Source organism: Siniperca chuatsi, linkage group LG15 (genome assembly GCF_020085105.1).
Source record: "Siniperca chuatsi isolate FFG_IHB_CAS linkage group LG15, ASM2008510v1, whole genome shotgun sequence".
NCBI classification, from domain to species: domain Eukaryota; kingdom Metazoa; phylum Chordata; class Actinopteri; order Centrarchiformes; family Sinipercidae; genus Siniperca; species Siniperca chuatsi.
Window position 1 is genome coordinate 22,468,189 of NC_058056.1, and position 13,767 is coordinate 22,481,955.

General features: G+C 40.4%; 1 protein-coding gene across 3 annotated transcripts in view; it reads right to left on the minus strand.

Annotated features, from left to right (window-relative positions):
* Positions 1-13,767, minus strand: part of frmd6 (FERM domain containing 6) — a 29,926-nt gene that overhangs the window by 13,229 nt on the left and 2,930 nt on the right. For 2 of the 3 annotated variants that reach the window (XM_044166772.1, XM_044166774.1), the window contains exons 2-4: positions 5,193-5,507; positions 4,585-4,675; positions 2,015-2,094 (exon numbers count right to left, since the gene is read on the minus strand). In XM_044166772.1, coding sequence (XP_044022707.1) covers positions 2,015-2,094; positions 4,585-4,675; positions 5,193-5,291 — 270 coding nt within the window. In that variant the 5' untranslated portion in view covers positions 5,292-5,507. Of the gene's footprint in view, positions 1-2,014; positions 2,095-4,584; positions 4,676-5,192; positions 5,508-9,145; positions 9,263-13,767 lie in introns of all 3 variants that reach the window. The other variant, XM_044166773.1, reaches the window with a different exon arrangement.

A 13,767-nucleotide genomic window follows, 5' to 3' on the forward strand; every position in this document is an offset into this window, starting at 1 on the left:
CAAAACAACTCTATCTCTGAACAATCTCTTTAACCAAATCACACACATTCAGGCTATTCTATGCGATCTCCTTTTGATAACTGACGTAATAACTTATGTAATATTTTTTACATTCCACTGAGCCTCCCCTGAAACTGTTTGGAGCCCCTGAACCCATACACACAAAAAAGCAATTTGTGGTTTTAGGGAAGTTATGGACTGTAACTATTTCTTGGTGAACAACAGCTGCATGTAGTGACTGTTACAGTGAAGTTGCCAGTTGTGGTACTATCATGCCTTTATAGAGATTAATACCTGTGCTCACCAACTGTATCTGGTAACCTGTGCTACAGCTGAAGACCCTGCACAAAGTGTAAACTGTTGTTCGTCTGTTGCATCTCTTGTGAATAAGTCATATTCTGCAGTTACATATGCAAATACACCCGCAATTTATATGGTAAAAAATTGAGAATAGGCCTTTGAGGAGACAGTTTATATTTCCGCTTCCTGTGGGCAGAAAAGCATATCTACCTGACCCTGAATTTTATTTGGATAAATCTTGTGAATCCCAGCTAGAGGAACACGAAACGAAAAAACGAAACGAAAATGCAAAATATCCCCTGACGATTTTTCGCGTTCAAACCTTTCACACCAAGTCTGACATGGATATTCGCATTCCGTGCTTTCCACCGAAAATTAAAGCTTCGCATCATCGATTCGTCCTTGTCAGGGAGTCAAATAGCAGCAGTAGCAATGACGAGTTTCTAATGTACATTATCTTTATAATATAATATAATAAACCCACACTCAACTCTACACACTGGAGACGGGCTCATTATTCCAAGTGTCCAATACTGTGTAGAAAAGTTACAATGTATACAATGGCATTTCCTATGGGTGGCACCAATGTTATTGAGTGTAAATGCTGAGCTTCATTCATTCATCCATAACTGGACAGAACAGAGTCTAAATGTGTTTATCATATATACAGTATGTGTTTATTATAGTCTATGTGATTCATGCCATTTAATACGAGGCTATAATGGTCAGTTTATAACAGTCAGCTTATAATACCTCCGGTGCACGGTGGATATCGCAAGGAAAGACAGTGAGCTCATTTGCTTCTACTGCTACTGGCTTTCCTCATGCCTGTCCACTCTTTGTGGATATCTATCCTCCTTCCTCCTCTTAATGTATGTATCCCGGAGGTTTGTCCATCTTCTCTGGACCTCTTCCACTAAACAGTAAGCAGACCACGGCACGCACGTTATATCAAAACAACAGCCAAAGATGTAATGTATGCTGCTAGCTAGCATACTGGTAGCTGGCATCTATAGGCCCGACAACATAATTGATGTAATGCTATCGTTTGTCCTATATGGTCAGGTTATATATAAGGTATACCTTTCACAATGATGTATTTTCTGACATGTATAGCTAATGTCCATAGCATAACGTTATCTAAAGCACTTGAAAATGAATGTTTTATATGCGTTACCTTGACAATGAAGTTGCAGGCTATTCACCATCACAAGCCAGTTTAACTGCTATACTTTCCCAGATGTTGTTTTTGAGTCTGTTGTCTTTGTAATCTTTATGTTGATTGTCAAGCAGAGCACTATGCCATGAGACCAAATGGATAAGCCGTTCACTGTCCACCTTGATGAGTGTGAATGGAATTATAACATTACGTCCGAATTTATTTATCGCATGAGCAAGAGTCGTGATTTTATTGGTTGGCTCGTTTATGTCGGCATCCGAAATTCTCTGAAATTAAAACGGAAAAGCTGCGGGAAAAAAAATGCACGGTTTAATACGAAAGTTTCGGGCTTTGTGTGTAGCGGGTCATAGAGATAGATATGCTCGAATTTTTAAGTCGCAATTTTTTTTATTCACACCAATTATTCATGTTTGTTCTGAAAAGGCCTCTAGGCTGGTAAATTATGTGAATTTTCACAAACTGAATCTTGCCTCGTGCAGCTTTAAAATGAAGACTTAACATCCTCTGCTCACTGTCCAGCACATCATTTCTTACCTTGCTGGCTTCTCTCTTCCATTCTTTGGGGCAGTATTTGGATAGCTTCTGATCCAGCTCCATATAAATGTGTTCATTATCTGTCGGAGGAGGAGAGGTACAGGTTTAGCTCAGACACTCATTCTCTGTGTCATCAGTTTGTGTGTGTGTGTGTGTACATTCAAATGTATAGGTGCCTTCATGTTTATGTATGCACAGAGAAATCCCTGAATGCGCCCTGTTCAAAGACTGCCTCAGAGCCATCACATCAGACAGCCTCTGCACTTCCCTTTGTACTCAGAGCCTCTGCTGTTCCTTCTCATTTCTTCACCTCACTCTGTCATGTCTTAATCTGCTCCTAAAGTGACTCTTCATGAGCTGCAGGCTTGCTGATCTGACAACTCTGAGTTTCTATACGATGAAACCCCACTGAAAAGCAAAAGAAAATGAAGAGCAGGAGCAGAGCCTCTCTAGCAGAACTTCAATGTATTTTTAAAAATCAAATTTGTGAACCGTAATGAAGACTAGATGACGACAATTTTGACTCATGCTTAAATTCTGAGTAGTAACAGACGGTGATGATGATGTCCTGAATATTCTGACTGATGTTAACGCCTTGTTTTCATGTTAAATATTTTAAAAAATGTGCACTAAGCCCGAGTGACATCTTCCCATGAAGATAGTTTTGGTCATATTTAGAGACAATTTGAGATCTCCACCACAAAGACTTCTGCCGCCATCGCAATACAATTGAGGTCAAAGATATTTGATTTCTGGAATCCAAATATTACATTTGAAAAAACAGCAATGTCTGTTTCCAGAAACAATATCCCTGCTGATCAGGCTAATCCACAGACCTCACTGTGTAAAGTTTTCATTGAGAACTATTTGTGGTTGTCAGTGGTGATATATGTTTTTTAAGATTTGAGGGAACTGAACCTTGAACTTAATTTTATTGTGGTCTGTGTTCTGTTAACAGGATATTATGTCAATTTACGTAGACAAGAACATAATTTCTGAGAGACTGCATGAAAATAAAAAATCAGCTTACTCTGAACCAGCTTATTCCTAATCAGTTAATTATCTAGTTGCTGTATGTATGTACAACAAAGGATATGAGTATGTAAAAATGTGGAGATGTCATGAGATGTTTGGGTGAATAGTAGAGTGATGGAGGAACAGGGCTGCAACTAACGATTATTGTCAATCGATTAATCATTTGGTCTATAAATGCCAAAAGACTGTGCAAAAAGGTTCAACACAAGTTCTCTGAGTCCAAGATGACGTCTTCATATTGTTGTCTGACCAACAGAGCAAAACCCAAAGATATTCAGTTTCCTCTCTCAGAGTGCTAAAAATACAGCAAATATTCACATTTGAGAGGTTGGAACCAGTGAAATGTTGCCACTTTTGCTTAAAGAATTACTTTAACGATTAACTGGTTTTCACAACATTCAGTCTCAGCTTAACTATCACAGAAAAGTACACGTAACAAACTTAAAAATACTTTTTTGCACTAATCAATGCTGGATATATTGTTTTAATGTGAGGTAAATCCTGCAAACAGCGAGCAAACAGAGACACATTTGAACCCGTGGCTGGTGTGGCAGGTCGGCTGTGGACACTCTGGTCAGGGGGACAGTGGGTGACACGCAGGGAGTGGGTGGCCTCTGTTTGCCTTGGGGATTTCACGCTGTTCAGACAAGCACTTCAGGAATCTCCCACATTAAGACCTATTGGCTCCTGCTCCACTGACCTGCTGGGCCATCATTGGCTCATCTGGAGGCCAGCTGTCTGAAAACACTGCCTTTGCAATTTACTCTCCCTTTGCAGCTGCCTACAACTGTCGCCCGCTGTCTGCCTCGCCATAGTGCAGACACGGTGACTCATTCCAGACGTACAACCCTTGCCGTACTGTCACTATAAAAACAACTTTAGCCTCGCTGCACAATGGGAGCCAGTCAGGACGAGGAGGCCCTGGTTCCTGGGAGACCGCCATGACATATAGGTGAGAGATGCTACATTTAGGGCAGATTCCTGTTTCTCAGCCAAGTTATTGGTCTGAGGAAAGAAACTGCCTGGTTACACTGTTTTTATGTGGCTCTAGTACTCTGCATTCACTCCACAATTTGCATGATGTAACCATGTAATTCAAACATTTTAAAATTAAAATGAGGGTTTGCCCACACAACTGAATAGTCAGTCTCCACTAGTTAAGAAATGGAGATGTGAAGTGGACAGTCATAGAAAACAATGGCTGCTCTGTTTAACTGATGGGTTAACAAGTTAAAATATAGATTAACTGTGTACAGCACACCATAAAACAACATATGGAACTGCACAAAAAGAGGTAGGGAGCATTTATTTGTTTACCCCAAATGAATCCCTGAAAGGAGAAACCTTACTCTGGGGCGCCCTGGAAGCCTAATGGTTAAAGTGCATACCACATAACTACAACATCCACGATTCAAATCCTGGCTGAGTGGCCTCTGTTGCATGTCGTAATGTCCCTCTCTCTCCCCATGTTTCCTGTCTATCAAATAAAGGCAAAATTGCCCCCCCCAAAAAAACACCTTTTAAAAAAATCTTACTCTGAATAACACTGAGTCCAAACAGGTGACAGTCCTTCAGCCTCAGGAGGTCACACACCTGAACCAACAGTTCCTGGCACAGGGTCTTCACCTGAGGAGGAGAGAAGAGGAGGAGGCTCACTTTCATCTGTTAGCCATTATATAAATATATAAACAATAATAATCTCATGTTATTATGAACCTCCATAAGCAGTTATCTCAGGACATGTGCAGCACAATGTGTGCATGCTTCTGTGACTTGTGCATCCTAAATGTATTCCAATTCAAGTAGGAACCTTGTTTTAATTTACAGATTAAATAAATTCCTGAGGTTTCGCACCACAAAAAACTGTTTCGTAAGAAGCAGCTGACTGCTGCCAAGAACTACTGACCACAATTCGTTATGAAATTAAAACCCTAAGTGTATGAGCTTTAAAGAGTAGTTTGACAAGCTTATTCACATTGTTGCCTAAAGTTAGATGAGGAGATTGATATCATGTCTGTATGATAAATATGAAGCTACAGCTAGCAGCCGGTTCTTGTCATAAAGACTAGAAACAGGGGGGAAACAGCTAGCCTGGCTCGGTCCAAAGGTAACAAAAAAAAATATTGTTTACATTTTTACTCACATTGACTATGACATTGAGCGTGTCATCATTGGGCAAAAAGACACAGACACAGCGGCGGTCCTGCATGGTTTTGTTGTTGTGGAAGTTCAGTTTGTTCATCTTCGTGTGGCTGGGACAGGACAGGCCCCTCCGCCTGCTACCGGGCTCTGGGCCCTCTGACGACCCACCTCCACCACCGCAGGCACAGACACCACCACCAGTCACTGTATCCCTGCTTCAGCTGCAGCCCAGTACAGACACACCAGCATCAACGGGCTCAGCAGGCCAAGCAGCACTCACAAGGCAGAGCATGGGGACCCGAGCTGCAGTCAGCCACTGTGGAGACACATCAGAGAAGATACAGGATTTGATGCAGTGTCTCATTTTACTCTGTTTGAATTATTTTGATGTGTTCTTCAGTATGAAAAAGAGGCAATGGCTGTGTGGTTGACATGAAAATTATGAATTTGTTTGAAGATCTAAATTAGCATTTAAAAATAGCTAATCTGCAGAAGAATATGTTCCCACTAAAAGAGTCTGGTGGGAGAAATAAAAGACAGACAGACAAAAAGGAAGTCAGCATTCCTGTTTGTGTCCATGAATATGTGACATGATTTCAGGGGAATGTCAGTGACTCCCGGGGAACATTTAAAACACAACAAAACCAGTTGTGAAGGCATTTTAACAAACCAGAAATACAACACTGCAGCAAAAAAAACAATGTATTATCATGCTTGAGTTGAACAGCTGTTGCTGTGCACGGGGGTTTAGATGTCGACTGGGTGTCTGACTTTGTTGGCTCTGTAAGCCAAACAGCTCCACATTTTCCTCCTGGCATCGGTTTTGTCAACTCATTCAGTTCTGTTGACATGCATTCAGCTGTTTGACTTGATTGAATTTTTCACTGTTTGCTGGAATCCACATGAAAGAGTCAGACTGTAGCTTTGTCTTTGGGAAATACAAGTATTTAAAATGTCCCTAAACAAAATTTTCTTTTGCAGAGGTATTTTCACTAAATAGAATCTCTTATTATCAAAAGGTAATGGCAAAGTATTACAGGAATGTGAAAGAATATCTGCACACTGAATTTTAAGTTGCAATGTTTTGACAATGTGTTTGAAAATTTTGACTTAATCCTGCACCTGTGTCCCAGTCAAGTTAGATGTTCACACTTATATTGTACGACATCAATGTGTTCCCTTGTTCACACACACACACACACACACACACACACACACACTAGAGAGGATATACACACATCTCCGACATTAACAGTTGTCCTGTGAGCAGCAAGTAGCTCACAGCATGAACTGTGCCTGAGGACGTGTGAGACCTTGAGAGGGTGTGAAAGGTCTCAGACCAGACAAAAGAATGTTAAAGAACAATCAAACAATCCAGATTATCACTCCTTCCTGTTAAAAGTCACTCACCTTGAAGCCATGTTGTCATTAAAAACAGATAGGATGGACACTGGGTAGGATCACATTACAGAGTGAAAAACAATTAGCATTTAAAAAGATGCAATCAGAGAATTAAAGGCTTATTCACAACATAGAAAAGTTGAGGAGTTCAAATCAGTTTGTGTAAACCATCATCCCTACATACAATTACTAAAATTCAGGTTTCACTGCAGTCTAAGGCCTCCTCCAGCTATAAAAGTGAAAAACCTGCCTCAAAATCAGTAAATTATTACTTTAACAAAGCAAGCAGCAGTGGAAACAACACCAGAATTACTGATTAGAATGATACCAATAAACAACAGCTTTAACTGCAGGCTTGGACTTCTGCTGCAGAGTCAGAAAGTGCTTTTCGAACTAAGTACCCATTCAGTACGCCTGCTGCCGACATATAACACTGCTTTGTTGCAGCAGAGACAGGCAGCATTGTGGGCAGAGCAGTCATAAATACACATACTGTTGATATACAGCATCAGTTCTCATTAACGCTGGTCATTGGATGTGCAGTGTGGCGGGCAACCAGCCACTCAGCAAAGTCTGCTGATGAGCCATGACTGGGGTGGCTCTCTGCACTGCTGCTGACCTTGACTAAACACATCACTACTGCACTGCACACACATACAAACATGTACACATATGTACATGCAGACAAAATAGATGCACACACACACACACACACACACACACACACACACACACACACACACACACACACACACACACACACACACATGGGTATGTTCCTGCTCTCTTGCCACAACCATATGTCAGGTACTACAGAACAGCTGAGCTGTGTGATGGCAGCAGGGTTAATTAGAAGTGAGATCCATTTAATTGGATCACTTGCCTCCATCACTCGCTTCCCCTCCAGAGATCGAGAGCCAGTAAGCTATAATATTTGCAGAAAACACCTAGTTTTGAATTGTTTTGTTTGACATTGGTGAGGTGTCAGACATAGCAAAACAATAAAGAGTACTGGAAAACTTAGACCATGTCCAACTAAAGCTAGATTTATACTTGATGCAAGGGGTTAACGGCAGTCCCGCCATAGATACCTAAGGTGTAGGTTTTGATTTACAGTATAGTTTAGCGTTGGATTTCACCTGTTGATAGCACTGCTGCAGCACTAGACGTCTGTATTGTATGCGATCAGGCTGTATCATGCTTTAATTATACAGTACATTTCCCATAGTAACTGTGTTTACATTATTTCACTCTCTTTGTGATACAAGGCGACTGTGGAAAGGTTTGCCTTGTCTTTCCCCCTGTTTCTAGTCTTTGTGCTAAGCTAAGCTAACTTGTCTAAAAATCTCATTGGAAATGTGGAAGCTGAACAATCACAGTTCTTGCAGTCACCATGTGATATCTTTCTGATGTAGACAGCTCAGTTTGGACGTTGTCTTAGAATATCATAGAAATGCTTTTGGTTTCTTTTGCTGGAAATATTCAGCTGATGCTACTGCATCTGACTTTAAGTAAATGCCACTCATTTGCAACGCCAAATGGTTTTAAAAAGCTTAAAGAGGGATTTTAAGAACGATTTGTCCCAGGGTTGGTGTTTTTTTTTTTTGCCAGGGTTTGAAATCTGTGTACAAGGCAGAAACATTCACACATCCAGCTTAGTCTACCTGCAGAAAAACTAATGGCCCTTGAAGTGGGTTCTGTCATACCATATTGCATTTTCAGCCAGAAATATGATTCCTGACTTCCACAGACACATCCTAGTTACGACTTGTTTATTACATTGCTGAATGGTGAAAGCGGATGCGTATGTTGGTCTCTTGTAGACACAGGGCATAACTGAGTATAGTCATTATTGATGGGTTTAAAGGTCTATTGTGTCATGTTTGGTCTACACATGAGACATCACCACAGAGGGAATGTCCACTGTGAAATTAAAGGGCGGATTCTCTTACACACTGTGTACCGGGAGCACTGTGTGAGGGAAGAGAGTGCTGGATAATGAAATTACTGCTGCTTTCCATCCCCCTTTCACTGCCGTGCAAAGTGTGATGCAACAGTCCATCTAAAGCAGCACACGCACAAAGAGCAGCCAACTGGGCTTCCTCCTGCCTTTCAGCCCCAAACAGGGATTCTGTCAACGTGGCAAACCTCAGAGTCAGGCATGACACCAAATCCCACACTGGGATACAGAGAAAGGGCCTCTTGTCACAACTATACCTCTTTCTTTGTCATTCTTCCCCTCCTCCATTGACATGAGAGGGGTGGAGAGTCTCTATGTCCAACTGTTGGATGGTGGAGCCAAAGAAAAACTTCCTATGCTTGGAGAAGAAGGAACAGGCCAACTGAAGGAGGCTGTCACCACGCTGATTTAAGAATAGCTTCAGGTACAGTATGTGTCAAAGCTAAAAGAGAGAGAAAAAGAAGAGAGTACAGGGTGGATACAGCACAGACAGAGAGAGAGAGCAGGAGGGAGGGAGATGGAGTGAGGCAGCGCTCAAAGCTTAGGCATGAAAAAAGAAAAAACTGCTGCAGTCAGGAGAATTCCTCACTAACATCTGCTTCTCATTCCAACAATGGCGGCCTTTGATTCCTGATGCACACAGCGAGCAGCACTGCCACCGTCTCCATGCGCCCACAAACTGCATCGAACCTCTGACAGCATCCTTAAACCTGGAACAGCACAAATGCACACGTGATCTGGAGCTAAACAGTGTTATTCAGTTTAACTAACTGATTTTGTTTAGTGCTTTGAGAACAACATGGGTGGATCAGGGCCATTCAGATAGAGTCTAAAGCTAGTCAGTCATTAGAAGAACAATAAGCAACTATTTTGATAATAGATTAATTGTTTAAGCCATTTTTCAAGCTAAAATGCCAATTATTACTTAGTTCAAGCTTCTCTACTGTGAGTATTGGCTGCTTTTATTTGTCTTATGTCACAGTAAACTGAATATCTTTGGGTTTCGGACAGTTGCAGACCTACTATTCTTCTATTTGTGGCAAACCTAAATACAAATAGGTACCTTTACCCGTTGGCTTTTAACTGTGTGTAACCTGACATGCTCTTGTATTTCTTTTAAAGCCATATGTCATTTGCTGTCTCTCTGTAGGAGTTTGTTATCTTTGTGTGAATTGTCATGAACATATGATTTTAATATTTATTTGTCCTCTCCTTTCTTTTGTCTTATTTCTCTCTGCACTATAAAGCACTTTGGATCACCTGTGTTGTGTTAGGAGCTGAAACGATGAGTTGATTGATCGATTAGTCCATCAACAGAAAATAAAAATGCAACTATTTTGATAATACATTAATTGTTGTGAGTCATTTTTGAAGTAAAAATGCCAAACATTTGCTGATTCCAGCTTCTCGAGTGTGAGTATTTGCTGCTTTTTGTTGTCATATGACAGTAAACTGAAACTGAAACTGATTAATTGATTTATAAAGAAAATAAACTTCAGATCAAGCGATAATGAAAATAATCGTTGAGATAGACGAGATGAGTTGAGATATATAAAAATTCAACTAAAAACTAACCAAACTATACTTATATTTAGATCTTTAAAAGAACACTACAAATAGGTTACTGCAAAAACAACACCTGTAAGCATTCAAAACTTCCATCTGACAGACATAAAGAATACCACAAAGTCAGACCAAGTTAAGGTACTACATTCACACAACGATTCATCATCTATATTTTTGACATTTCTTAAACTTATAGGAGCTAAAAAAAGACTTTACAATGGGCTGGGTGTATGCAACAAAAAGACAACGCAAATTCTAATTTTATGCAACCAATCATATGGGAGGAAGCGTGTTTCATGGACTGCAGATGCTGACGCAAACTGCCTTTGCTAAAATATTTAAAGTCTCCCTTTCAAAGGACACGACTTTTATAAATAGTGCCAACGACTAGATCCGAGTGGGAACTGGTAATTTTTTTCCTCAGTTCCCTGCCAAGAGATCTGTTTATTCAGCTGACGAGAAATGTTGCTGAGCTGACGAGTAGCTCTAAATCACACTGGTCACAAAATGGTATTAGCCTTCACAGTGAGACTTCCCTCCTCTGCTCTGTTTAACCTACTGATACACTAAAAGGAGGAGCTGAGTGTTAAAAAATAAACAGGAAAAAGCATGCTAGTGGGCGACACGCTTGACCACCCAAACCACTAATTCTGGATCGTCTAAACATCTATTTTGGATTCTGGCTGGCTTGTCATGATGTCGGGAAGTGGCTGTCGTTATGTGCCGGAAACATGCTCTTATGTGTATTATACTTGGCAAAAAAAGATATTCTGACTATGATAACCTTGTCTTATATTTGACTTTCTCTGCAGTCAACAGACTATGTGCGGTATAAACAAATAACTAACACTTGCTGATAATAACAGAGCCTAGAAGCATGTTTAGCTGCTACCTCATAAATACCTGGATGTTTCTGTGTGTGTTTTTAGCCTTTAAGCCTAATCTCAGAGGCAGAGGGAAAACACACTGCACAGTTTAAGACCTTGATTCCCATGATCCCTTGCCCATAAGATCATCTAGCAGATATTTGTATGTCTATTTCCACTGAGCTAGCAGGGAGGACAAACAATCTGTTTCTGGCTCAGAGTAAAACTGAAAGTCTTAGAACCTAAACCTGATTTTAACGACTTCTCTCAAGTTGATGAAATGTAGGATCTGAATTATGGTAATTATCCACAAGACAGTAAGACCCTGTAAATATAATATTCTTTCACGCTAAGTATAATCTATATGTTTGCTCATACAAATCCAACATCTGAGAAGTAAAGGCCTGGATGTCCTCCTTTATCAAATGTCACGCTCATTAACCACTGAAGGTCAAGGCCTGTACACAGCATGGTATTGTAATGCTGTTATATAATTCACAAAGAAAAGTCGAGGAATTGGATGGTGGGTGGCCTCAGGCTAAACCACAACTCACATTGTAAATGCAGCTGCAATATTTACCATACATGATATGAATTCACTGGAGAGGTTATCTCACTGGAAAGGAATTCTAAAGACTTTTTTCACATCATTTGGCTTTTGACTTTCAATCATCCTTGCATCATTTGTCCAGGAATAACTCCAGATTAAGAAGATGGCGCGCCTTCCTGCTTGATGAATCATTCTCCTTCTTGATGGAGATATAATTATGAAAGTGACAGCGAATGTCTTGCTCAATGGCTGCCTTCAGTAACAACCTTTAAAATAGCAACACACCAGCTTGTCAACTGCCCTAGTTGAGCCGTTTGTTGGCTTACAGTTTAAGACTTGTGGCATCAGCTATCAGTGCAAAGAGATGTGATGTGGAAAGACATATCACTGCTCATTCTTAGCAAAGCCTTTATGGACAGATAAAGGGAAACTTTGGTTGATTCTTGGTGTGGCCAAAATTATAAATTGTCTTTTTGTGTCACATATACATTTGTTTCAGTACATCCAACACAGACAGCAGAGGACAGAAGCAGCGCACCCGTAAATGACACCAAAACACGGTAGAGACTCTCAGCGTAGTTTATTACATGACTATTTTGGCACAAACATTTACCCGCCAGTGTGGCGGACAGCCTTCCAAGATTTACCCGCCAAACGGAAAATCTACCTGCATTTGGCGCTTGGTGGATGTTAATTCGAACCCTGCTTGTGCGTTGGCTGGAGTTCAACACACTATGGCTGATGAAATACGAAGCATTCACAAAATACTTCACTTTCATCTCGTAAAGCTAATTATTAGGTTATTAATCCAAAATGTGTCTAAACGCTTGCCTTGTTTGATGACGATCCACTAAATAAATCTTGTGTGCTCCTGTGGTGGTGTTCTGCCTTCTTCACTCTGTCAACATAATGTTATTAACAAAAATCGATTTTTGAAATCTGTGAATCAATAAAAAATCGCAGAAGATGAGAATCGCATTTTTTATGTGAATCAACCTTTTCCTCACACCTTTTTTAAATGATCAAATATTTTAACATGTAAGGAATGATCAGGTGAAATATGTAGGTTCTTTGTCAACAGTAACAAAAAAGTAACAGAAAGCTCAAGCGGCAAAGTTCAAAACTCAGTGAGTTCTCAGTGAAGTACAACTTAAGCTTAAGTTACCTATATGGAAAAATTATTTCAACATTCATAACATCTGGCTTCCATGTGGCTCTAAGCAAGGAGTGAGAGCACACACACACACACACACACACACAAACACACATACATCTTAAACCGCCAGCACTGCAAGACATGTTAGAACAGAGTCAGCAGTCGCTCCCTTCCCTCCCCGCCCAGCATTCAGGCTTGGACAGTGCATGAGTAACCCCTCAAAACTAGCAATCGCAGTGCAACACACCGCTGAGACGTCAACCCAACCATTATGTATGCTCAAAATAGGGCAAGCAGCCTTAAAGGAGAGGGTTAAAAAATGAGCTGCAATTATAACAAACCCAAACCAAGCCCTGATGTTTTGTTTCAGGCGAAGATCTTCCGTTTTGACAGAATGAAAAGGGTTTTTGTAGGTGATCTAATCTGTTTCCTGTGTGCAGCTTTTGTAACAGGATTGTCTGCTATTGTTTACACTGTCACACCTGAGGAGAGTCACAAGACTGAAACGTGTTATGTCTTTTTTCTCTGGAATTTTTTTTTAACTGTGCAGAAAATACCTGTACATATTTGAAACTTGACAGAGTGTGTAACAACATACAGCTGCATGAATTCACCTCTCCCAGTCACTTGGTAGTGTGCCAGCATTTCCTTTATCTATGAAGCACTTCACAGCCTGAAAATTACCTCAATGAAAAGACAAAGTAAAGATAATGTAAGTCCCTAATTTGGCCTGATTGTTCACAGTACTCCAAAACCCAAACAAGACTTACAAATGGAATTACAACTGTGATAGTGAGATATAAATATACTGCTAAGAGCTATTCCTAAACTGGTATCTGATGTTACTGACCCAGGACTGAACCTGGGTCTCAGTAACACATCTAGCTGCTACCAATCCTACCAAAACCAACAAAATATCCTACAGGAAACACTGAGAGCTGTAGTGAGAAGCATGTGTGATAAGCTGATAATATCCTCAGGGGATGCTGGCAGGTTAAATCTCTCAGGTCCACTTCCTTAAAAGAACTCAAAAGAAAGAAAGAAGGTCAAGTAAGAAGAGGAAAAAAAATACAATGC